We start from the raw sequence: 17,635 nt of genomic DNA on the forward strand, positions 1-17,635 counted from the left end.
AAGGTCCCAGTACAAACCAGTCCAACCATGTGTGGAGGAAAATATTAGGACAATTAATTTGTTCATTAGTCCTGTTAAAATTACTGTCAGATTTGCATTTGAGCTGGGTTCAAGGTCCACAACAGTAGAAAACCCACCTTTGATTAATTTACTTTTTTTCCATGAAAATCACTTAGTAGTTAGAAAAATTAAGCAGCAAAACTGTAAGAGCTGTTCCTATAGCAGCACTCTTTGAGTTAGCAAGAGAATTCCTTTTCAGAGGCCTTTGAGAAATGAAACCAGTGACAGAGAAGCCACCGTTACATTCTTTATTGTCAGGTCTCAAGACATAATTTGACGTTACTTATTTGTACTGTACAAAAACTTGCACTGACAAAGTAATAAAAACCCAGTTATCTGGATCAGTAATCAATGATGCTTTAAGAAATAGCAGTTTCAGAATTCATCCATCAATTGATAAATAAGATGTTAACAGCTACCACTGATAATTTTGATCAGAGAGCATTTAAGGCTGTGTTTCTGATGGTACTTGGGCTACAGCTTCTCTATCAGTATTGCAGAAGCACCGCCTCCTCCATTGCAGATTCCTGCAAGACCATATTGTCCTTGTTTCAATGCATGGGCCATGTGAACAACAATTCTTGCTCCAGACATTCTAAATATAAGAAAAAGAAAAGTTATATAGCTTAGTTTAAAGGAAATTCTTAATTTGACCCACACAGGATAGTGGGCAGAATATAATACCCATAAAAAGACCAAACCAACCCTTTCATCTACAGGTATATGTGATACAGATTATTCCTCTCTAGCTACGGTACTTAAACACAAAGATTCTTTCTTACACATGCACAAACAAAAACTCCATGTTTATGTAGTAAAGTTTCTTCTAGAAAAAGAAATCACCTCTATGTCAGCCTATATATTATGAAGTATCTCTACATGTAGCAAAGCTCTTTCAAATAAGATAAATCTACCACAACCAAATTGATTGTAATGATTAAATTCGAACACTTTTTTATTTGCTTAAAACTAGATACCGTTCAGTGTCCTACTTTGCCTAATGTGAAAATCTTTTTAAGAAAAAAAGTCATATTCCTGTAGCAGGATATGGCAGAGGAGATGCCAGCACATCCTGAAGGATTATGCCTTGATTAGAGCTTTTTAGGAACCACGAAGTGCTTCTATTGCTCCTGATATACAATCTATGCCGGATTGTGCAGTGTGATCACTCCTGGGGAGGTTCAATGGGATACACTTTAGTTATGAGTAAGTGACAATGGTTGGGGAACACAGCAGGTGACCTAACTAACCAGAAGACAGAACTTCAAACTCAAGACCCACCACCATCCTCCAGACTGTCCCTGCCTTCTGCATCAGGTGCTGAGAGACACCTGCGTTTGCTGCCAAAAATCCTTTTGCGAGACCTGGAATTTCACTTTGCTCATGTAAGAAAAATAAAAGTCCCTGGACCATTAAATTCCCTGGAAAATAGCTTGGCTATTTTCATAAGGTTACCTGTAAATTTTGCTGGCTTAACTACTTGATTAATTATTATTGTTTATTCTGTCATGTTAATAGGGATTTGGTTTAGTATTTCATAAATCCATATAGCTACAGTAACAAGATCTTTATAAAAGTAGGTGATAGGAGCATTTTTCTCTTCATGGTTGGTTTTCAAGATACCTTCAAATTTAACACCTGGCAGAGGAAACTATGTACTCGATAGCAAATTTTTTTTCCCTTCCTACTTCCATTAAACTTGAGAAAAAAGATAAATGTGTTAGCAGTTTACCTATAAAACAACGCCCCTGTGCAGAACAAAACCCAGTGCTTATTTTACTTACCCTATTGGATGTCCAAGAGAGACGGCACCTCCATTAATATTTACTTTTTGTGGATCAATGCCCAGCATTTTAATATTGGCCAGCACCACAACACTGAATGCTTCATTAATTTCCCACATTGCAATATCTTCTTTTTTCAGGCCTGTCTCACTTAGAATCTAGAAATAACAAAAAATAATTACTACTATGAAAAAAACTAGGAAGCTAACTACAGAAATAATCAGGTCTGTTATACAGAAATAATCAGGTGACTCAGGCTGCCCATAGTCTGATTCAAATTCACATTTCAGAACCTCTTTGTCAGATGAGAAGAAGCTAAACTGAGGGAGTGAAGCACAAACTCGAGTTTTCACAAAAGAAGGAATGAAGAGTAGCCTATGCCAAGGATACATTTCCGTCACACTTACACAAAGAGCGCTGCCACAGTAAGTACATTTAAACTGACACAGTATTGCCTCATGCCATACACTTCTCTTCAGTTCCTTTTAGAATGAGTAATACACGAGCTGCAAAGCTTCAAAGGTGTAAACAAGCCCAAAGTTGGTAAAAGTAGTATTTTCTTTCAAGATAGATGTGAGAAATTTGTTAACTCTAAAGATCTGCATTCTAGCATCTGTTCTTTGTATTTACAACATCATTACAATTTCAATCCTAATTACAGGAAGATCCACTGAGGGATGAACCAACAATGCAGTGCTAGGGAAGTTTGGTTTTGTGTTTTTTTTTTCTCTCCAGAAAATACTGAGTTTTATTCCTACCTTAGGAACAGCATATGCAGGTGCAATTGGGAAATCAATAGGATCAACAGCAGCATCTGCAAAAGCTGTAAAAAAAAAAAAAAACAACCAACAAAAGGTGTTTAAAGACCTTTTGTTTTTACCATACATGATTTTCTTTCATGCAAGCAACAAACGCTGCCAAGATAGAAAAAGTCTGAATATAATGATCCATGAAATAGAAGCATCTAAAAATGTAGTGCCCTAAGTGAGCCACACAATAATATTTTCAGATTTTTAGTATTACATATAGAAAATTCTGTTCGTGTTCAAAAGCCTGATGGTGTAACACTTGAAATTTCAGGGACTGTACGGAGAAGATGCAGCCATAATGTCACATAAGCAGCAAAACAGGACTCCCGGTCTGAGAGCACACTATGAGAGTGTTTTCCAGGACTACAGCCAAAGATAATCATACCAACTATCCGTGCCAAGGGTTTGACTTTCAGTCTCTTGGCTGCCTCTGTAGTCATCAGCACCAAAGCAGCTGCTCCATCATTCAGAGTGCTGGCATTAGCAGCTGTAACTGTTCCTAGAAAAGGTAAAACATTGTCTGAGCAGAGGTGAAAGTGTGATGTGAAACAGCTCATGTATATCCTGTTAAAAGATTGTTTTTCCCTTTGTTTATTGAACATAAGGTCTCAACAATATGGTGATACCTGTTGCATTGAGTTAACCAAGTTGTTTTTTTAAATCAGTTTGATTAAACAAGCACAATCACAGGTATTTGTATCTTTATCCAGGTGCTGTTTTAGATCATGCCTAATGGCAGCTGCACTGCTGGCATTAACACAGAATTCCAGCTCAGGAAGGGCTGCGAACAAGGGACAACCTCAAGTTAGACAGAAAGGTTTATCGCTTACAGATTCAGGGAAGCAACAGGCAATGCTCTAAAGGCCCTCCAGCTCCCACTGAAAGAAGAGCTTACACCTGGCAGAGATCAAGCCAAGAGCTACACTGAAACCAAGCTGTTTCAGTCTTTTTAAAGTAAATGTCCAAAACAGAGGTTTTCACTTGTTTAAGCTTCTTGGACCATCTTTTAATCCAAGCCAGTTCGTGCTGTTGATAAAGCACCCTTCTTTATCTCAGCAGACATTTAAAAATCAAGGGACTATTGTTGGGCTCTCAAGCTTTTCTGAACAGTACTCTTCACTGTAACAAAGTGTCCCTGCACTTGACAGGAAATTAAGCAGTTCATTTAACAACATTTACCGTTTTCTTTTTGGAAAACAGCTTTCAGCTTTGGAACTTTACTGAAATCAACACGTTTGTATTCTTCATCTTCTTTCACTTCCACATCTGGCTTTCCTGAAATTCAGATTTGGTTTAGTATTTTGTGTTTGTCCATTCTTAAAACACTCTAACACAGCACTTTGATTAAATGCTGGCTTATTTAAACAACTTATTATTTCGGTAAAAAAGTGTAAATGCATGCAAAATGCACATCAAGAAAGGTGCTTACGAAAACTGAAGAAAAAAAATTACTCCTTAATCAAATTTATTCACAGCAAATCCATTTAAACTTTCTGGTGGCTGAACAAAGGGGACAAAGAACATATCTTTAAGGTAAATTAAAACACAGATGTCCTTAAGCCATAGTAGCTAAATTCAATAGGTAGTCTTCTACTTACACACAAAAGGAAGAAGACATGGTAACATTATGTAACATTATAGTAACATTAAAGAAAAATTAAGAAACAAAAACCAGATCACTGACCGCTGTTCACCAGAAAGTCTGTCTAACAGAAAATTCTTAGCTGATCTAAAATTAATATTCCCAAGATCTGTATGTTAAACAACAGTTTGAATACAGACAGTGTTACAGTTTTCAGTGAGAAACACAATTCATCTCATCACACCCTTCCACAATACCTTTTTTTGAAATAGTGACAGGAACTATTTCATTTTTCAACACTCCTGAATCCCAGGCTGTTTTGCTCTTGGTGTAAGAGCCTATGGCATAAGTGTCTTGTTCCTCACGAGAAATGGTGAACTTCTTTGCAGTATTCTCAGCACAGTTGCCCTTGGAGAAAACCAGGTATGTTAGGTTTGATATTTCTGAGGATGCAAAGCACAAAAATAACACAAAAAAACTCAACCAGTAGATTTCCATAGAATTGAATATGATTAATATTTGGTGTCCATTTCTAATTTACACAGTCATGATCAAACAGTAACTTTTGATTTTGAAATACCATCTTCAGACTTAGAAAATGTTTTCTGGATCCAAATTACCAAAGCCATAAAGGAACTTTCCTTAATTTCCTTTTTTAATTTTTTTTTTTTAAGTTAAAAAACTGCATGTAAAAGTAAGTTTTAAAGTGCTTAGGGCTGACACCTTCGGAGACTAAGGATCATTGTTCAGCCACAGAACTGTATATTCACTTCATCTTACTAGTATTTTCACTCCATTCCTAGCTTGCCTACTCCAAAGGTTACAGAACAGGTCAACACACAGGCCTTTACCTGGCCTTTGGGATCTGATACTCTAAAAACTGTAGAAATAAAAGTATGTCTAATAACTATTTTTGTCTAATAACTGGAATGAAATAAGTAGAATGAAACAATCAAATCTTTTTATATATAGATCAATTGTAATTATACAATCAGAATTCATTTTCAGCACTGTCTAAATACTTGGTGACAAAATAAATAAAAAAAATATCATTTAGTCAAAGACTTGTCCTTAAACAAGTTCCACCTCTCATTTCTCTAGGAAACTCAGTGAATCAACACAAAACCCTTTAGTACTTTGTTCCTCCAGTTCTTAAAAGAAGCAAGTTCACTTCTATGCAATTAAAGAATTTAAAGTCTTCACAACACCGGCACCTCAGTCTATTGCTAAAACACAGACAAGGGTAAGTTCCTAAAGCCATCCTAAGGATTTATGTTCTCACACAGACTTCTAAGGCTTTCCAAACAACCTAGAGCTGCTATAATGAAGACAAAAGATTCCAAAATATTGTCCCCATCTATTAAAACTTGTTGTATTATAACGAACTCCTAGAGTTTTTCCTCACATACGGGAACTAGCAAAGCCACCATTTACACTCCTCACAATCAAAATCCATTTTAGCTGAAATGTGGGAATGAATTTCAACCAATAGCCTAAGCAGAGTGCACTGTATTGCAAAAAGAATAAAACACACACAAAGCAGTGAGGTCTGTATCAAATCTATGGAACACAGTAGAATATTCTTCATTACATGTTTTCCTGGACCTCAGCAAGAACACTAACTGATCAATCAATAATGCCCTACAGTTGTGAATTACCACAGGTAAGGGTCAGAAATATTTGTAAGCTGAAAGCAGTCCTTCTCTTTTCAAACTCTTTTTCCCTGATGCTTGTTCTTGACTATCTTTGTATCAGTTGTTTTCCAAAACCATCCCAAGTTTGCACTTGTCTGTCCAATTTAAGTTACCATGCTGATGAGCAAGCACATCAGCTGACTCAAACCTTCCCACAGAAGATATGAGATATGTACATTGGGGGAGAGAAAAAACATGAGCCCACTGAAGCCTACAGAGTAGGTACTCTCGAAGACCTCCCTGCCACAGATGGAGCAACAGCAATCCATCAGTAGCAAAACTATTTTTTCTTTTAATCCCTGCTCTAGGCTTTTTGGACTTCAGAGACAGGTAAATATTAACACAGACTGTGCTGTTCTGTTTTGGTCTTCTGTCTAGCCCCTCCATTAGAGTTACTACAGGAAATGGAAGACCTTTTCCTCCTCATTTCAAGGCTTGCGAGATGAAAAAGTTCCATAATAATTATAACCAAGCTTTTCAGAGCTGCATCAGGTCTATGGTTGATATGTTAGCACTGTGCAGGAATATTTACCATATGGATATGGTTATAAGCATCTGTCAACCCATCTTTTACTATCAGGTCTTCCAGCTTTACTCCTCCATAAGGTGTTGACCCTCTGCTCATCGTATAGGGAACATTAGACATGCTCTCCATTCCACCAGCAACCATTACATCCTGCCCAAAGGAAACAAGTTAAAATTAATAGTAATGCAGTGTGTTCTCTATGACTTCTTGTAGGAACAAATATTAGCCAAAGCTTAAGCATGGGCATTTTAGTTTTCTGAGGAGTCTTAGAGAGAGAGGAAAAAAAACTTTGTGCATTTAAAAAGCAAACAGGGGAACAACTGAAGATAGTTAATCCACGCTGGCAGAACAACAGGACTTCTGTCTTGTATGCAGCTTTACAAAGCTGCAAGACCCATCTTGATCTCTTGCACTTTTACATCAAAAGCTTCTGAGATCAAATTATAAATTTTACTTTTAACAGGTTTTTCTCCTTTTTCTCATTTTTATTCTTTATTCCCAGCTTCATATCCCTTTGGAACAAACAACAGTCAGAATATTGGTGTATGAAGAAACACAAGTACCTGCAATTTTACATAATATTGTTTCATCTTACTATGTAAAGAGAGATGACTTATACTACGGTTTTATCATCTGAGAAGGCCACAGAAAAACACACATTAGTAATTAATGATTGCTTAATTTGAATCATTATGTACACTGATAAGTTAGTATACTTTTCAAGCTGAAACAAAGCAAACAGAAAACCTACAACAGCAAAGCTATAAGGACCGTAACTATACACACTGTTCATCAGGCTATAGCCCCAAAATTCCTAAGATTTCAGGATGTGAGGAATAGACACGGTTGTGTTTAATGGCATATTTGAAATACACATAAATGTAAGAAAATACACACACCACAGTGTGAGTCCTTGAGAGTTCAATAGTGCTGGTAATAGAAATTCAAAAACATTTTACACAAAACAGCAATGAGAAGAAGATTAAAGCTTTTTTGGTTTCTTTAAATTAAGACTCAGAAAAATAATGGTTTGGTTCAGAACATATTATAAACCAGATCCAGGAACAGTGACATGAAGTAATAAAGAGAAGAAAGAAGGCTGGAGACAAAACTGAAATGACAGATAAATTGGAAAGGCAGTTCAGATATGGAAGCAGCAATGGATCAGAGGAACAAGAGTCCCTGGCATTTCAATTCCATAAAGTGAAAGACCTGGAGAGAGAGCCAATAAAATTGTTTATATAATGGTGTACACTGACTCAAGCCACTGGGAACCATCACCAACTGTCACACCACAGATACCTCACAGTCCACAGCCAGGAAAAACAAATACCAAAACCCCCCATAATTTATAGCTCTAAGAGAGTAATAAGTTGCTGAGCCTCTGCTTTTGTTGAGACTGGCAGCACAGCATGTATGATTAATTCAGCAGAAAACTACGATTCTATTCAGAGCTCATGGCTTGCATCTGTCAAACCAACCAAACGCACCACCTCTCTCATGAAGTCATTGGATATAAATTACTAAATCCAAATGTAGCTGTTTACAAAGATATGCTGGGCCTTGTTCAAAGTCCTGTGACAAGACTTCCACTGACTTCAGCAGGCACTGGACAAAGTGCTGTTCTCTGCATGGCAAGGCCAAAGCAATTCAGCAGTTGCTTAACTCCAGCTACACTGTTATTTCCACAGAAGGGACACGAAAACCTAAATATTTTACTTCTGTTCTAAACACACACACACAAAAAAGTATTTCTCACTTACGAGCCACTTACTTTTTTAAGCCAAAAATATATATTGAACAGACAATACTTTCCCTTCAGAGAAGGAAAGATGATAACAAAATGCTTTGAGTATGGAAATAAAAACAAAATTGAAATGTCTTTTTTCACATTCACACTTCTCCCACATTCTTTGCTGCACAGCATTTAGTGGCTTACTGGAGATGATGTATTCTCCTATCCTCCCATCAAGTGGTAGTCTTTTTTTCCCAATTGTATAGAAAATCTTGGAACACACTTGACAGAGATGAGCAATTCTCCTCCATCAAGCTCTTCAATGAAAAACCTTATGCAGCAGCAACAGATTTCGTTTCTTCTAAAACAATAAAAAAGGCTGAGACATCTTTAGTGTACTTGGAAACAATACTGCTTGGGTATGTATATTTGATTCAATTAAGTGTTAAAAGTGTCTGAAAGTCAGGTCACCAAAAAATAAGTCTATAAAAGTTTCTTCAGTTTTTCAAAACTAAAAGCTTGAAAATTCCCTTAATTACATTTTCAGGGCTGAAGTGGTAGGTGGGGTGGGGGTACAGCAGGAGAGAGGATGTAAATACCCTCCAAAAGAACCCGCTACTTGTTTGCTCAGCTCTAAAAACATATCTGATAATTTTTATTTACTTCTTTTCTCTTTTAAACTAAAACGCACTTAAATGACTATAAAATAAAAGTTGCATAAACAAAATAAAACCTTTCTAATTAGCTTAATTGTCCCAAGCCAAAACATAATACCAAATCAAAGAGCAGAGTCACTGGTAGGACAGGATCTACGACATTAACTGTGTGTTTTTTCCACAGAACAGCACTAAAATTCACATACCTGACTCCCACACATCAGGCTTTGTGCTGCCATCATGATCGATTTCATTCCTGAAGCACAGACTTTATTGACAGTTGTAGTAGGAGTGGCAATTGGTAGACCTGAGTCAAAGAAGTTGTTTGTACAACTGTATTATTTAAAGGGTAGACTAATACTTTACTGGTGTTCAGCAACATTTCATATGGGACCAATTTTTATCTAAGCCCAGGATGTCCAGCTTCCACTATTTACCCTGTCAGGGCAATTTATCTACCCTCACCCGTAGTTACCATGCTTCTTCGAGACTCTTGTTGTTTCTCCCCTTCCAACAATAGACTTGGGGTAAAGAGATCAAGCAAGCAAGGAATCAGAGAAACAGAAGGTCAGGGAAGTGACTCCAGAACTATTCCTCCTCCCAAAATCCCAATCCCTGCCTCTAAGCAGCATCCAAGACTGAAAAAGCATAAACAAGCTTCAGAATTTAGCAACTGGCAACAAGGCAGACTCCTGAAGTACAGGGATTCTAAACATACACAGTACTGAGTAAGGTCAGTGTCATTCACTGGACTGGTTATTATTGAGTGATTATTGTTACTAAGTGCTCACCACAACAGCTTTGGGCTCTGCTGTGTGCACCTCGGCTCAAGACTCCTGCATCACTGCCTCTATGAGCCTAGGCTTGCTCGCTCTAGTATTATGGCTCTGGTACCAGCACATCACCTCTATACCAGCAGAGAGACAGAGAAAATAGCCAGGGGAAATTCTTAACGTTGAGGGTGGTGATGCACTGGAACAGGTTGCCCAGAGAAGCTGTGGATGGTCCATCCCTGGAAGTGTCCAAGGCCAGGCTGGATGGGGCTCTGAGCAACCTGGTCTAGTGGAAGGTGTCCCTGCCCACAGCAGCGGGGTTAGAACTAGATCATCTTTAAGGTCCCTTCCAACCCAACCCACTCTAATTCTATGAAAGAAAAGAACCATATTCATGACTTTGCCTCACATAGAAGCAGTTCCTTCTCATAGAATCAACTGCGTTGGAAAAGACCTCCGAGATCATCAAGTCCAACCCTTGATCCAACACCGCCGTGGTTACTAGATCATGGCACTAAGTGCCACATCCAGTCTCATCTTAAAAACCTCCAGGGACAGTGAATCCACCACCTCCCTGGTCAGCCCATTCCAGTGTCTGATTACTCTCTCTGTAAAAAATTTCCTCCTAATATCCAACCTAAATTTCCCCTGGCAGAGCTTAAGATCATGCCCTCTTGTCCTACTGCTGGTTGCCTGGGAGAAGAGACCAACGCTCAAAAACATACAGGAACAGAGCCAAGCAAGCATAAGATCTTCCCTGACCCAAGACTTTCCTAGAGACATGCTAAGGTATGGAATCCCATCCCTTCAGCAAAAGGGAGCAGAAAATAATTCCTGCACCCTAATAATATTCGTTCTGCAGTTATCATTAGAGTGAACCCTACAAGTGACAGCTCCAGACTCCAGAGAAAGATGAGTGTAATGACATACTCTTATCTGCAGTTCAAGAAAACTCAATGACCCCTTATCCAGTTAGACTTAAGAGTAATGATATAGTAAAGAAAACCAGTGTTTTGTAAAAGATTCAAAGAGCAGCATCCATCATTAACATTAAGTGCTGTGGTCCCCAATATTGTCTTCTCCAGGTTCTACAAACACTGTAGGCAGTAACATCCCACTTATATGAGTACAACATACTCCCTTCACCCACCATGGGGTAAAAAGGCACCCACAGACTGTCTGGACAAAAGGCTGGGCACAACTGTGCTTTAACTTATAGCTCAATAGACTCCATCTACATAAAGACAGAAAACCTTTGGTCCCAGTATCAAGACAATGAATACCTGCACCCAAAACTGCTTGTCTTGCTGGAGCTTGTCCTTGTCCAGCCTGCAAGACATTGCCCATATACGCCTCTTTCACTTCTTCTGCAGGGATACCTGTAAAACAAAATTGTTTTGATTCAGGATCCTTTGCACAGAAGATGTAACTCCCTTTTACAAAAGCTCCCACTGAAGTTTTCTATCAAAGACTAATGAAACTTGCCATGTTTGATCCATGTGCCAAGAGCACACAGGCCCCTGTTGGGTGCCTTCCAGATCTCTACTCTCGTGTTCATGGAACATGGTGAACTGGTAAGCCCCACAGAACAGAATTTCCTTGTTATCCTGCAGAACAAGTCACAGTTTGCTCACTAAAGCAAACATTTCCAAGTCTCGCTAGTCACCCAAGAAGCTCAATTTCTGTGGATGCTTAAATGCACAAAACTTTCTATGTGCTACAATTATGTCTAAAGACAGTTTTGTTAGCCTGTTTAACTCAGGGCAAGCCAAGGCCACAGCAAGCTGCCAGCAGAGAGAAGAGGCTCTCCCACTGAATCTCTTACAACAGTCCTTGTGTTCAAGTCCTTGTAATATGCTGTTTCAAGAAACCAAATCTGTGGAAAATTAACCTTCCTCTCCCCTAAAAAGACTTTTTTGCTCGTTTCAACCCATCAATTGACTCACAAGACTGTTCTTCAAGCATACATGCCCATGTAAAAAAATGGGCAGGGAAAGAAAAGGCTACTGGTTTCAGCAACAAGTAGCCTTTGCAATAGTTTATGTGAGCCCTAAAACCCCATCCCAGAAAAACAATTAGCAAATTCAATCAGATTTGGATTAGCAGAGATATCCCTAGGTAACATTCTGCTCCCAGAAGCAGCACCTAATTCAGATTGAAAAAAGCCCAGTAGTCAACCTTATTTAAGCATTTGTGGATAGATTTAAGAATGCCACAGGAGCAAAACAACCCAGGGCATTCTGTTTACCAAGCAATTGAAAAGACATAGACTGATACTTTTCAGAGCCACTTTGTCACAGAAAAAAACATATATACATACCTGCTCTGTCAATTGCTCCTTTAATTGCAATGGAACCAAGTTTAGTGGCTGGTAATGATGAAAGAGATCCTTGGAAAGATCCAATTGGAGTCCTTACAGCACTTGCTATTACCACCTCCTAAGTGGAGAAGCGTGGAGTAAAAGTCAGTCTCTCAGATTTGTGCACATACGCCACTACTTTTTAATGTATCCACTTTTATTCTGTCATTGATGTCACAGCTTCTCTTTTATCCTGAAAATGTTTCAGAGCACTAAAATAACCTTTATTAATGCATGCGGCATGGGGAATAAACACAAGGAGATCAACGTGCAGCTGCAGGGCTACAGTCTTGGAATCACGGATCCATGGTGGGATGGTTCACGTGGCTGGAGTGCTGCCAAGAGGGATAAGGTCTCTTCAAGAAGGACAGATCAAGAAGACAAGGTGGAGGGCAGCTTGGCCTTTATGTGACAAAATAGCTGGAGTGCATTGAGGTCATCCTCAGGATGGATGATGTTTGCAAGAATCTTGAAGGTCCTGGAGCAAAGGGAGGATTGAAGATGGCTGGTTAATGTTCAAGGATTACCGCCTCCAAGCTCCACAGCAGTCCATTCCAAAAAAGTACTACATCACATAAAAATGCCAGGATGGATACAAAAGATGGAAACAGGGACAGAGAATCGGGTAGACAGTGTCTGCACATGCAGGGATGAAGTCATGAAAGACAAAACCCAATCAGAATTGAATCTGGCAAGGAACGTCAAAGGCAACAAGAAGGGCTTCCATAAACACCTAAGAAGCAAAAGAAAAATATCCGGCCACTGCTGAATAGGGCAGGGGACATGGTGACAAAGGACATGGAAAAGGCTGGGGTATTGAACGCCTTCTTCACCTCAGTCTTCAGTAGTAAGACCAGCCTTCAGGAATCCCAGGCCCTAGAGACCGGAGGAAGGATGGAGCAAGGAAGATGTACCCTTGGTGGAAGAGGAACAAGTCAGGGAATATTTAGGCAAACTGGACATACATAAATCCATGGGCCCTGCTCAGATGCCCCCTTGAGTGCTGTGGGAGCTGGCAGCTTAGGGTCACTCTCAATAATTTTGGAATGGTCACAGCAATAGTGAGAGGACTAGAGAAAACCCAAACATCACTCTTATCCTCAAGAAGAGTAAGAAAGAGGACTCAGGGAACTACAGGTCAGTCCGCCTCACCTTGATCCCTGGGAAGGCGAGGAAACAACTAATCCTGAAAGCCATTTACGAGAACATGAACAACAAGCAAATCATCAGAAGTAATCAGCATGAATTCACCAAAGGGAAGGCATGCTCAGACAAACTGCTAACCTTCTACAGTGAAATGACTGGCTTGGTAGATGAGGGGATAGCAGTAGACATTGTCTACCTAGATTACAGTGAGGCTTTCACTACTGTCTCCTGTAAGATCCTCATACAGAAGCTAATGAAGTATGGGCTGGGTAAGCAGTGAGACAGTAGAAAATGGCTGAATGGCCAGGCTGGGGGGTGGTGATAGTGGTACAGAGTCTGGCTAGAAGCGAGTAACTAGTGATGTACCCCAGGGATCAATACTGGGTCCTGTCCTGTTTAACATCTTCATCAATGATGGTGCAGGGTGCCCTCAGCAGGCCTGCTGGTGACACCAAACTGGGAGCAGTGGATGATACACCAGAGGTTTGTGCTGCCACCCTGAGGGACCTCAACAGGATGGAGAAATGGGCTGTCAGGAACCTCATGAAGTTCATCAAAGAGAAGTGCAAAGTCCTGCAGTTATGGAGGCACAACCCCAGACACCAACATATGCTGGGGACCAGCCAGCTGGAAATCAGTTTGGAAGAAAAGGACCTGGGGATCCTGGTGGACACCAGGTTGAACATAAACCAAAAACAGGCCCTTTCAGCAAGAAAACCTGATGTTCTCCTGGGCTGCATTAGGCAGAGCACTGTCAGACGGTCACAGAAGGGGATCCTTCCCCTCTACTCAGCCCTGGAGAGGCCACACCTGGAGTGCTTTGTCCAGTGCTGGGCTCCCCAGTAAAAGGGAAACATGGACATGCTGGAAAGTGTCCAACAAAGGGCCACAAAGATGATGAATGGACCAGAGCATGTGACATAGAAGGAAAGACAGAGAGCTGGGACTGCTCAGCCTGGAGAAGAGAAGGTTCAGGGGCACCTCATCCATGTACATTAATACCAGAGAGAAGAGTGCAAAGAGTACAGAGCCAAGCTCTTTTCAGTGGTGCTCCATGACAGGAGCAGGGGCAGTGGGCACAAACGGACAGCAAAGGATGTTCTCATTGAACATCAGGAGACACTTCTTCACAGTGAGTGTGACTAAACACTGGCACAGGTTACTCAGTGGTTGCATGGAGTCTCCATCCCTGGATATATTCAAAAGCCCGGGTCCCAGCGTAAAGTGTAAGCAGTAGTTTAAGACATGCTGTGACATTCAGCTCTACACTAGTAGTTCCTCAAAACAGATGTACTCTTATTTTGCCTCTTAGCTTTAGTGTTACATCCACATGTCTACCTGATAACCCTGTGAGAGTAGCACAAGAATCTGGCACCAAAAAAGAGGCACATTTCAGACCCCTGGCTGCCCCAGACAGCTATAGAGAAGCAGTAATGACTGTCTCCAACTGTGCTGGTTTCAGTGGAAGTTAAACACAAAGCTTTACAGGGTCTCACCATGAGTTGTTGGGGTTTTTTGTTGTTTGTTTGTTTTTTTATTTAGACACACAAAGAAAGAAAACACTAGAAAAAAATAAACAACAAAGACAAATTACACTTGTTTAAAACTAAGAAGGGGTGTCTGTTATTGTAACCCCTGACATATCTGTCCTCATCTTTTAGGTTGTAACAGCAAGGTGCAGGATAACACACAAATAATTTCAAAGGGATTAGCTGACATCAGCTGTCTTTTCCAACTATGGGTAGATAGGCGCATTAAGCTTAAATTAGCTGACACATTTCTAATCTTGTCCCACACTGTCAAACAATCAGCAAATCAAAATAAAAATGGAAATCTGACTTCTATTCCACATTTTGCAGTAAAGTGTGACTTGGGCACAAGTAACATTGTCTTCAATGCAGACTTTTTTTGCATTAACTTTTTTCAAAACTTCAGTGATTAAGAAACAGATTTAAAATAGCGATTTACTACTGTGAGATAGTGCTTTACACTTACATTTAAAGTACGCTGGGATGCATAGCCACGGCTTGTACACTTCAAAGCCTGAAAATAAGAAAGTCCTCAGAATTTCATATCAAGAAAGCTAATGCCATGATGTTTCAATAATTACCATTTTCATAGAAGTCATTATTTCAAAAAATAATATCTAAGAAACACTGAAAAAATATCATGATATGCCTTTTAAAAGAAGGGTAGTCTACGTACGGTCTCATCATAACATCTGTGATAAAATGTTTTCCGAAAAATAAACAAATACTCCTTCAAAAACAGCAACAATTCATTTTGTCCAAGTCTTATATGTATACCTATAGCATACGTCTGAAACAGGACTGAGTGGAGCTATACTGAAAGAGTTCACTAGTCCTTCTGTCCGCTTCCTTGGACTTTGGTTCATTCATTCCTATCATTGACTTCACTGCTTTTTAAACAGTGGCAGTTTGCATCTACAGTTTGCATTTATCTTCATTTCATTGGTGTTTCATGAACAAAAATGAGGATAATGAGTTCAGAATGTCATACCAAAAAATGATAATAAAGTAAAACCAAGAAAAAGGTATTACTGAGCAGGCTATTTTACCAGTTACTAGGTCCATCTAATTAAGCAGCATAAAAATAAAAAATTACATCTGTAGGTATTGTTTTGTACATTAACAGAATGTTCTTTCCATTAGTGGTTCAAGCCAACTTCTTAGCCATTTCCTTAGACAACACTGTAGCACACTGGAAATTTAATTACTGAATTATAGGTAAAAAAAATACTAATTAAAAGGACACCACAAGAATACCATCATTTTTATAAATCAAAGAATGCCTTCTGGTATTGTGTCTCCAATATGAAAATTTAGCCTGTTTCCGTTTCTTGTCTTCATTTAACAACCTTCAACTAACAAAAGACTGATTTTTTTATCTACTGTTTTGAATTAGTTGTTCAATTTTTGTTTTGTTTGAGGTTCTTTGTTCATCGTTTGTTTTCCCCAGTTCATGCTGTAAAAGCCAGCAGAAAGTTTTAAATTAAACTTGTACCTGAAAAATAATTACATCCCTCTGGGGCTTTAACAGGAGCTCTTTCAAGGATTAGTGTCAAAAAAACCAAACCAAACCAAACGAAAACCTAACCTAGCAAAATAACATACCCTCACTACACAACACTTGAAATTTACCTTTGCAGTAAACTGGACAAACAAGTCAATTGTCTACCAAGTCTGCTAGGAGTGTTCACGCTCTGTGCCGATTATAGACTTAAAAAAAAAAAAAAAGAAAAAGAAAAAGAAAAAGAAAAAAGGCAACCCCCCACTTCTACAGCTGGTAAAATGCAACGTTCAAACATGGCAGCACGGATGGGATGCACCGCCTATGCTTCACCTTCCTTTTCCTTCCCAGCACAGCTCCTCACCCCAGCGCTACAGGCAGGAACAGCCAGCACCTCCAACACAGCCAGTTCTGCCACGCACTGAGGCTTTTTCGGCAGGAGCACGTAACATCCCGCTTCCCAGCTGAGAAACGACATCTACAGATGTAATTCTGTGTCTTTACAGTGCTTAATTAGATGAATCCTATCCGATTCCTGCCTCCGCCCCGGCTGGAGGCCGCCCCTGACAGCTGCCGCACATCCCTGCGGGTGCAGTGGGTGACGGAGGGCACAGGGGCTCTGGGGGCCAGCGGACTGCGCAGGAAGGGGCTCAAACGCCGGGAAGGGCCCCGCAGCCCCGGCACTCCCCGCGCTGACAGCGGAAAAAGCCGCGCTCAGGAACGCGGATAAAGGTCCCGCCGGGCTCCGCGCAGGGCCGGCCGGGGCTGCGAGGCGGGGGCGGGGAGAGCCGCCCTTCACCCGCCAGCGGCTTCACTTTCACCCTTCTGCCTTCGCCCTCCGCCCAGCCCAGGACCCGCTCCCTCCCTCCCGGGTCGGGGGCTTCCTCCCGCCGCGCCGCGGGGGTGTGAGGGGAGGAGGCGCAGCCCACCCCGCCGCAGAGGCGGCGTGACCTTGGCCGAGCCTTCCCCGGCCCGACGGCGGGGCCAGGGCTGCACAGGGAGGGAGGGAGGGAGGGAGGGAGAGAGGAAGGGCCGGGCCCGCCGCTCGCCTCACCCGCAGCAGCCCCGCGGCCGGACGCCGCCCGGCCAGCACCACCACCGCCATCTTCCCGCCGGCGCCCCTGTCACCTTCACCAGCGCCACCGCCACCGCCTATAGACGGCAGCGCCCCGCCCACGCCCAGCTCCTATTGGTCCCGCGGCGGGGGCGGTGCCACATACTGTCCTGCCATTGGCTGGACGGGAAGGAGGGTGGTCGTGTCAGGTGGGCGGGGCCGGGACGGGGTGAGGGGGTGTGACCGCCCGGGGCTCCCGCAGACGAGGGAGCTCCACAGACGAGGGACCTCCGCCCACTCGGGAACCGGTTTGAGTTGGACATTAGGAGGAATTTCTTCACAGAAAGGGCGATTAGACATTGGAATGGGCTGCCCAGGGAGGTGATGGAGTCCCCGTCCCTGGAGGTGTTTAAGGGTGCACGCAGCA

The 17,635-nt window shown here is 41.2% G+C and overlaps 1 protein-coding gene across 1 annotated transcript; it reads right to left on the reverse strand.

The window, feature by feature from the left end:
• Positions 1-294: 294 nt before the first annotated feature.
• ACAT1 (acetyl-CoA acetyltransferase 1) lies at positions 295-17,282 on the reverse strand. The gene is made up of 12 exons (XM_027677282.1): positions 17,209-17,282; positions 15,120-15,167; positions 11,940-12,057; positions 10,903-10,998; positions 9,053-9,153; positions 6,462-6,605; positions 4,493-4,643; positions 3,833-3,928; positions 3,039-3,152; positions 2,603-2,667; positions 1,845-2,002; positions 295-655 (listed from the first exon to the last, which is right to left on the reverse strand). Exons 1-12 carry the CDS (start codon positions 17,257-17,259, stop codon positions 535-537), a joined length of 1,263 nt encoding a protein of 420 aa, XP_027533083.1. The 5' UTR covers positions 17,260-17,282; the 3' UTR covers positions 295-534.
• Between the last annotated feature and the right edge of the window lie 353 nt (positions 17,283-17,635).

This window comes from Neopelma chrysocephalum, unplaced genomic scaffold, assembly GCF_003984885.1.
Source record: "Neopelma chrysocephalum unplaced genomic scaffold, ASM398488v2 Primary Assembly neopelma1_43, whole genome shotgun sequence".
Classification (NCBI taxonomy): domain Eukaryota; kingdom Metazoa; phylum Chordata; class Aves; order Passeriformes; family Pipridae; genus Neopelma; species Neopelma chrysocephalum.

Excerpts from the sequence above, each read along its gene's own strand:
- ACAT1 (XM_027677282.1), bottom strand. The coding sequence starts at position 17,259 with ATGGCGGTGGTGGTGCTGGCCGGGCGGCGTCCGGCCGCGGGGCTGCTG. Across the intron at positions 9,154-10,902 it reads ACAAGCAGTTTTGGGTGCAG|GTCTACCAATTGCCACTCCT; the intron begins GTATTCATTGTC and ends TCTTTGACTCAG. Across the intron at positions 2,668-3,038 it reads ACCCTTGGCACGGATAGTTG|CTTTTGCAGATGCTGCTGTT; the intron begins GTATGATTATCT and ends TTTTTTTTACAG.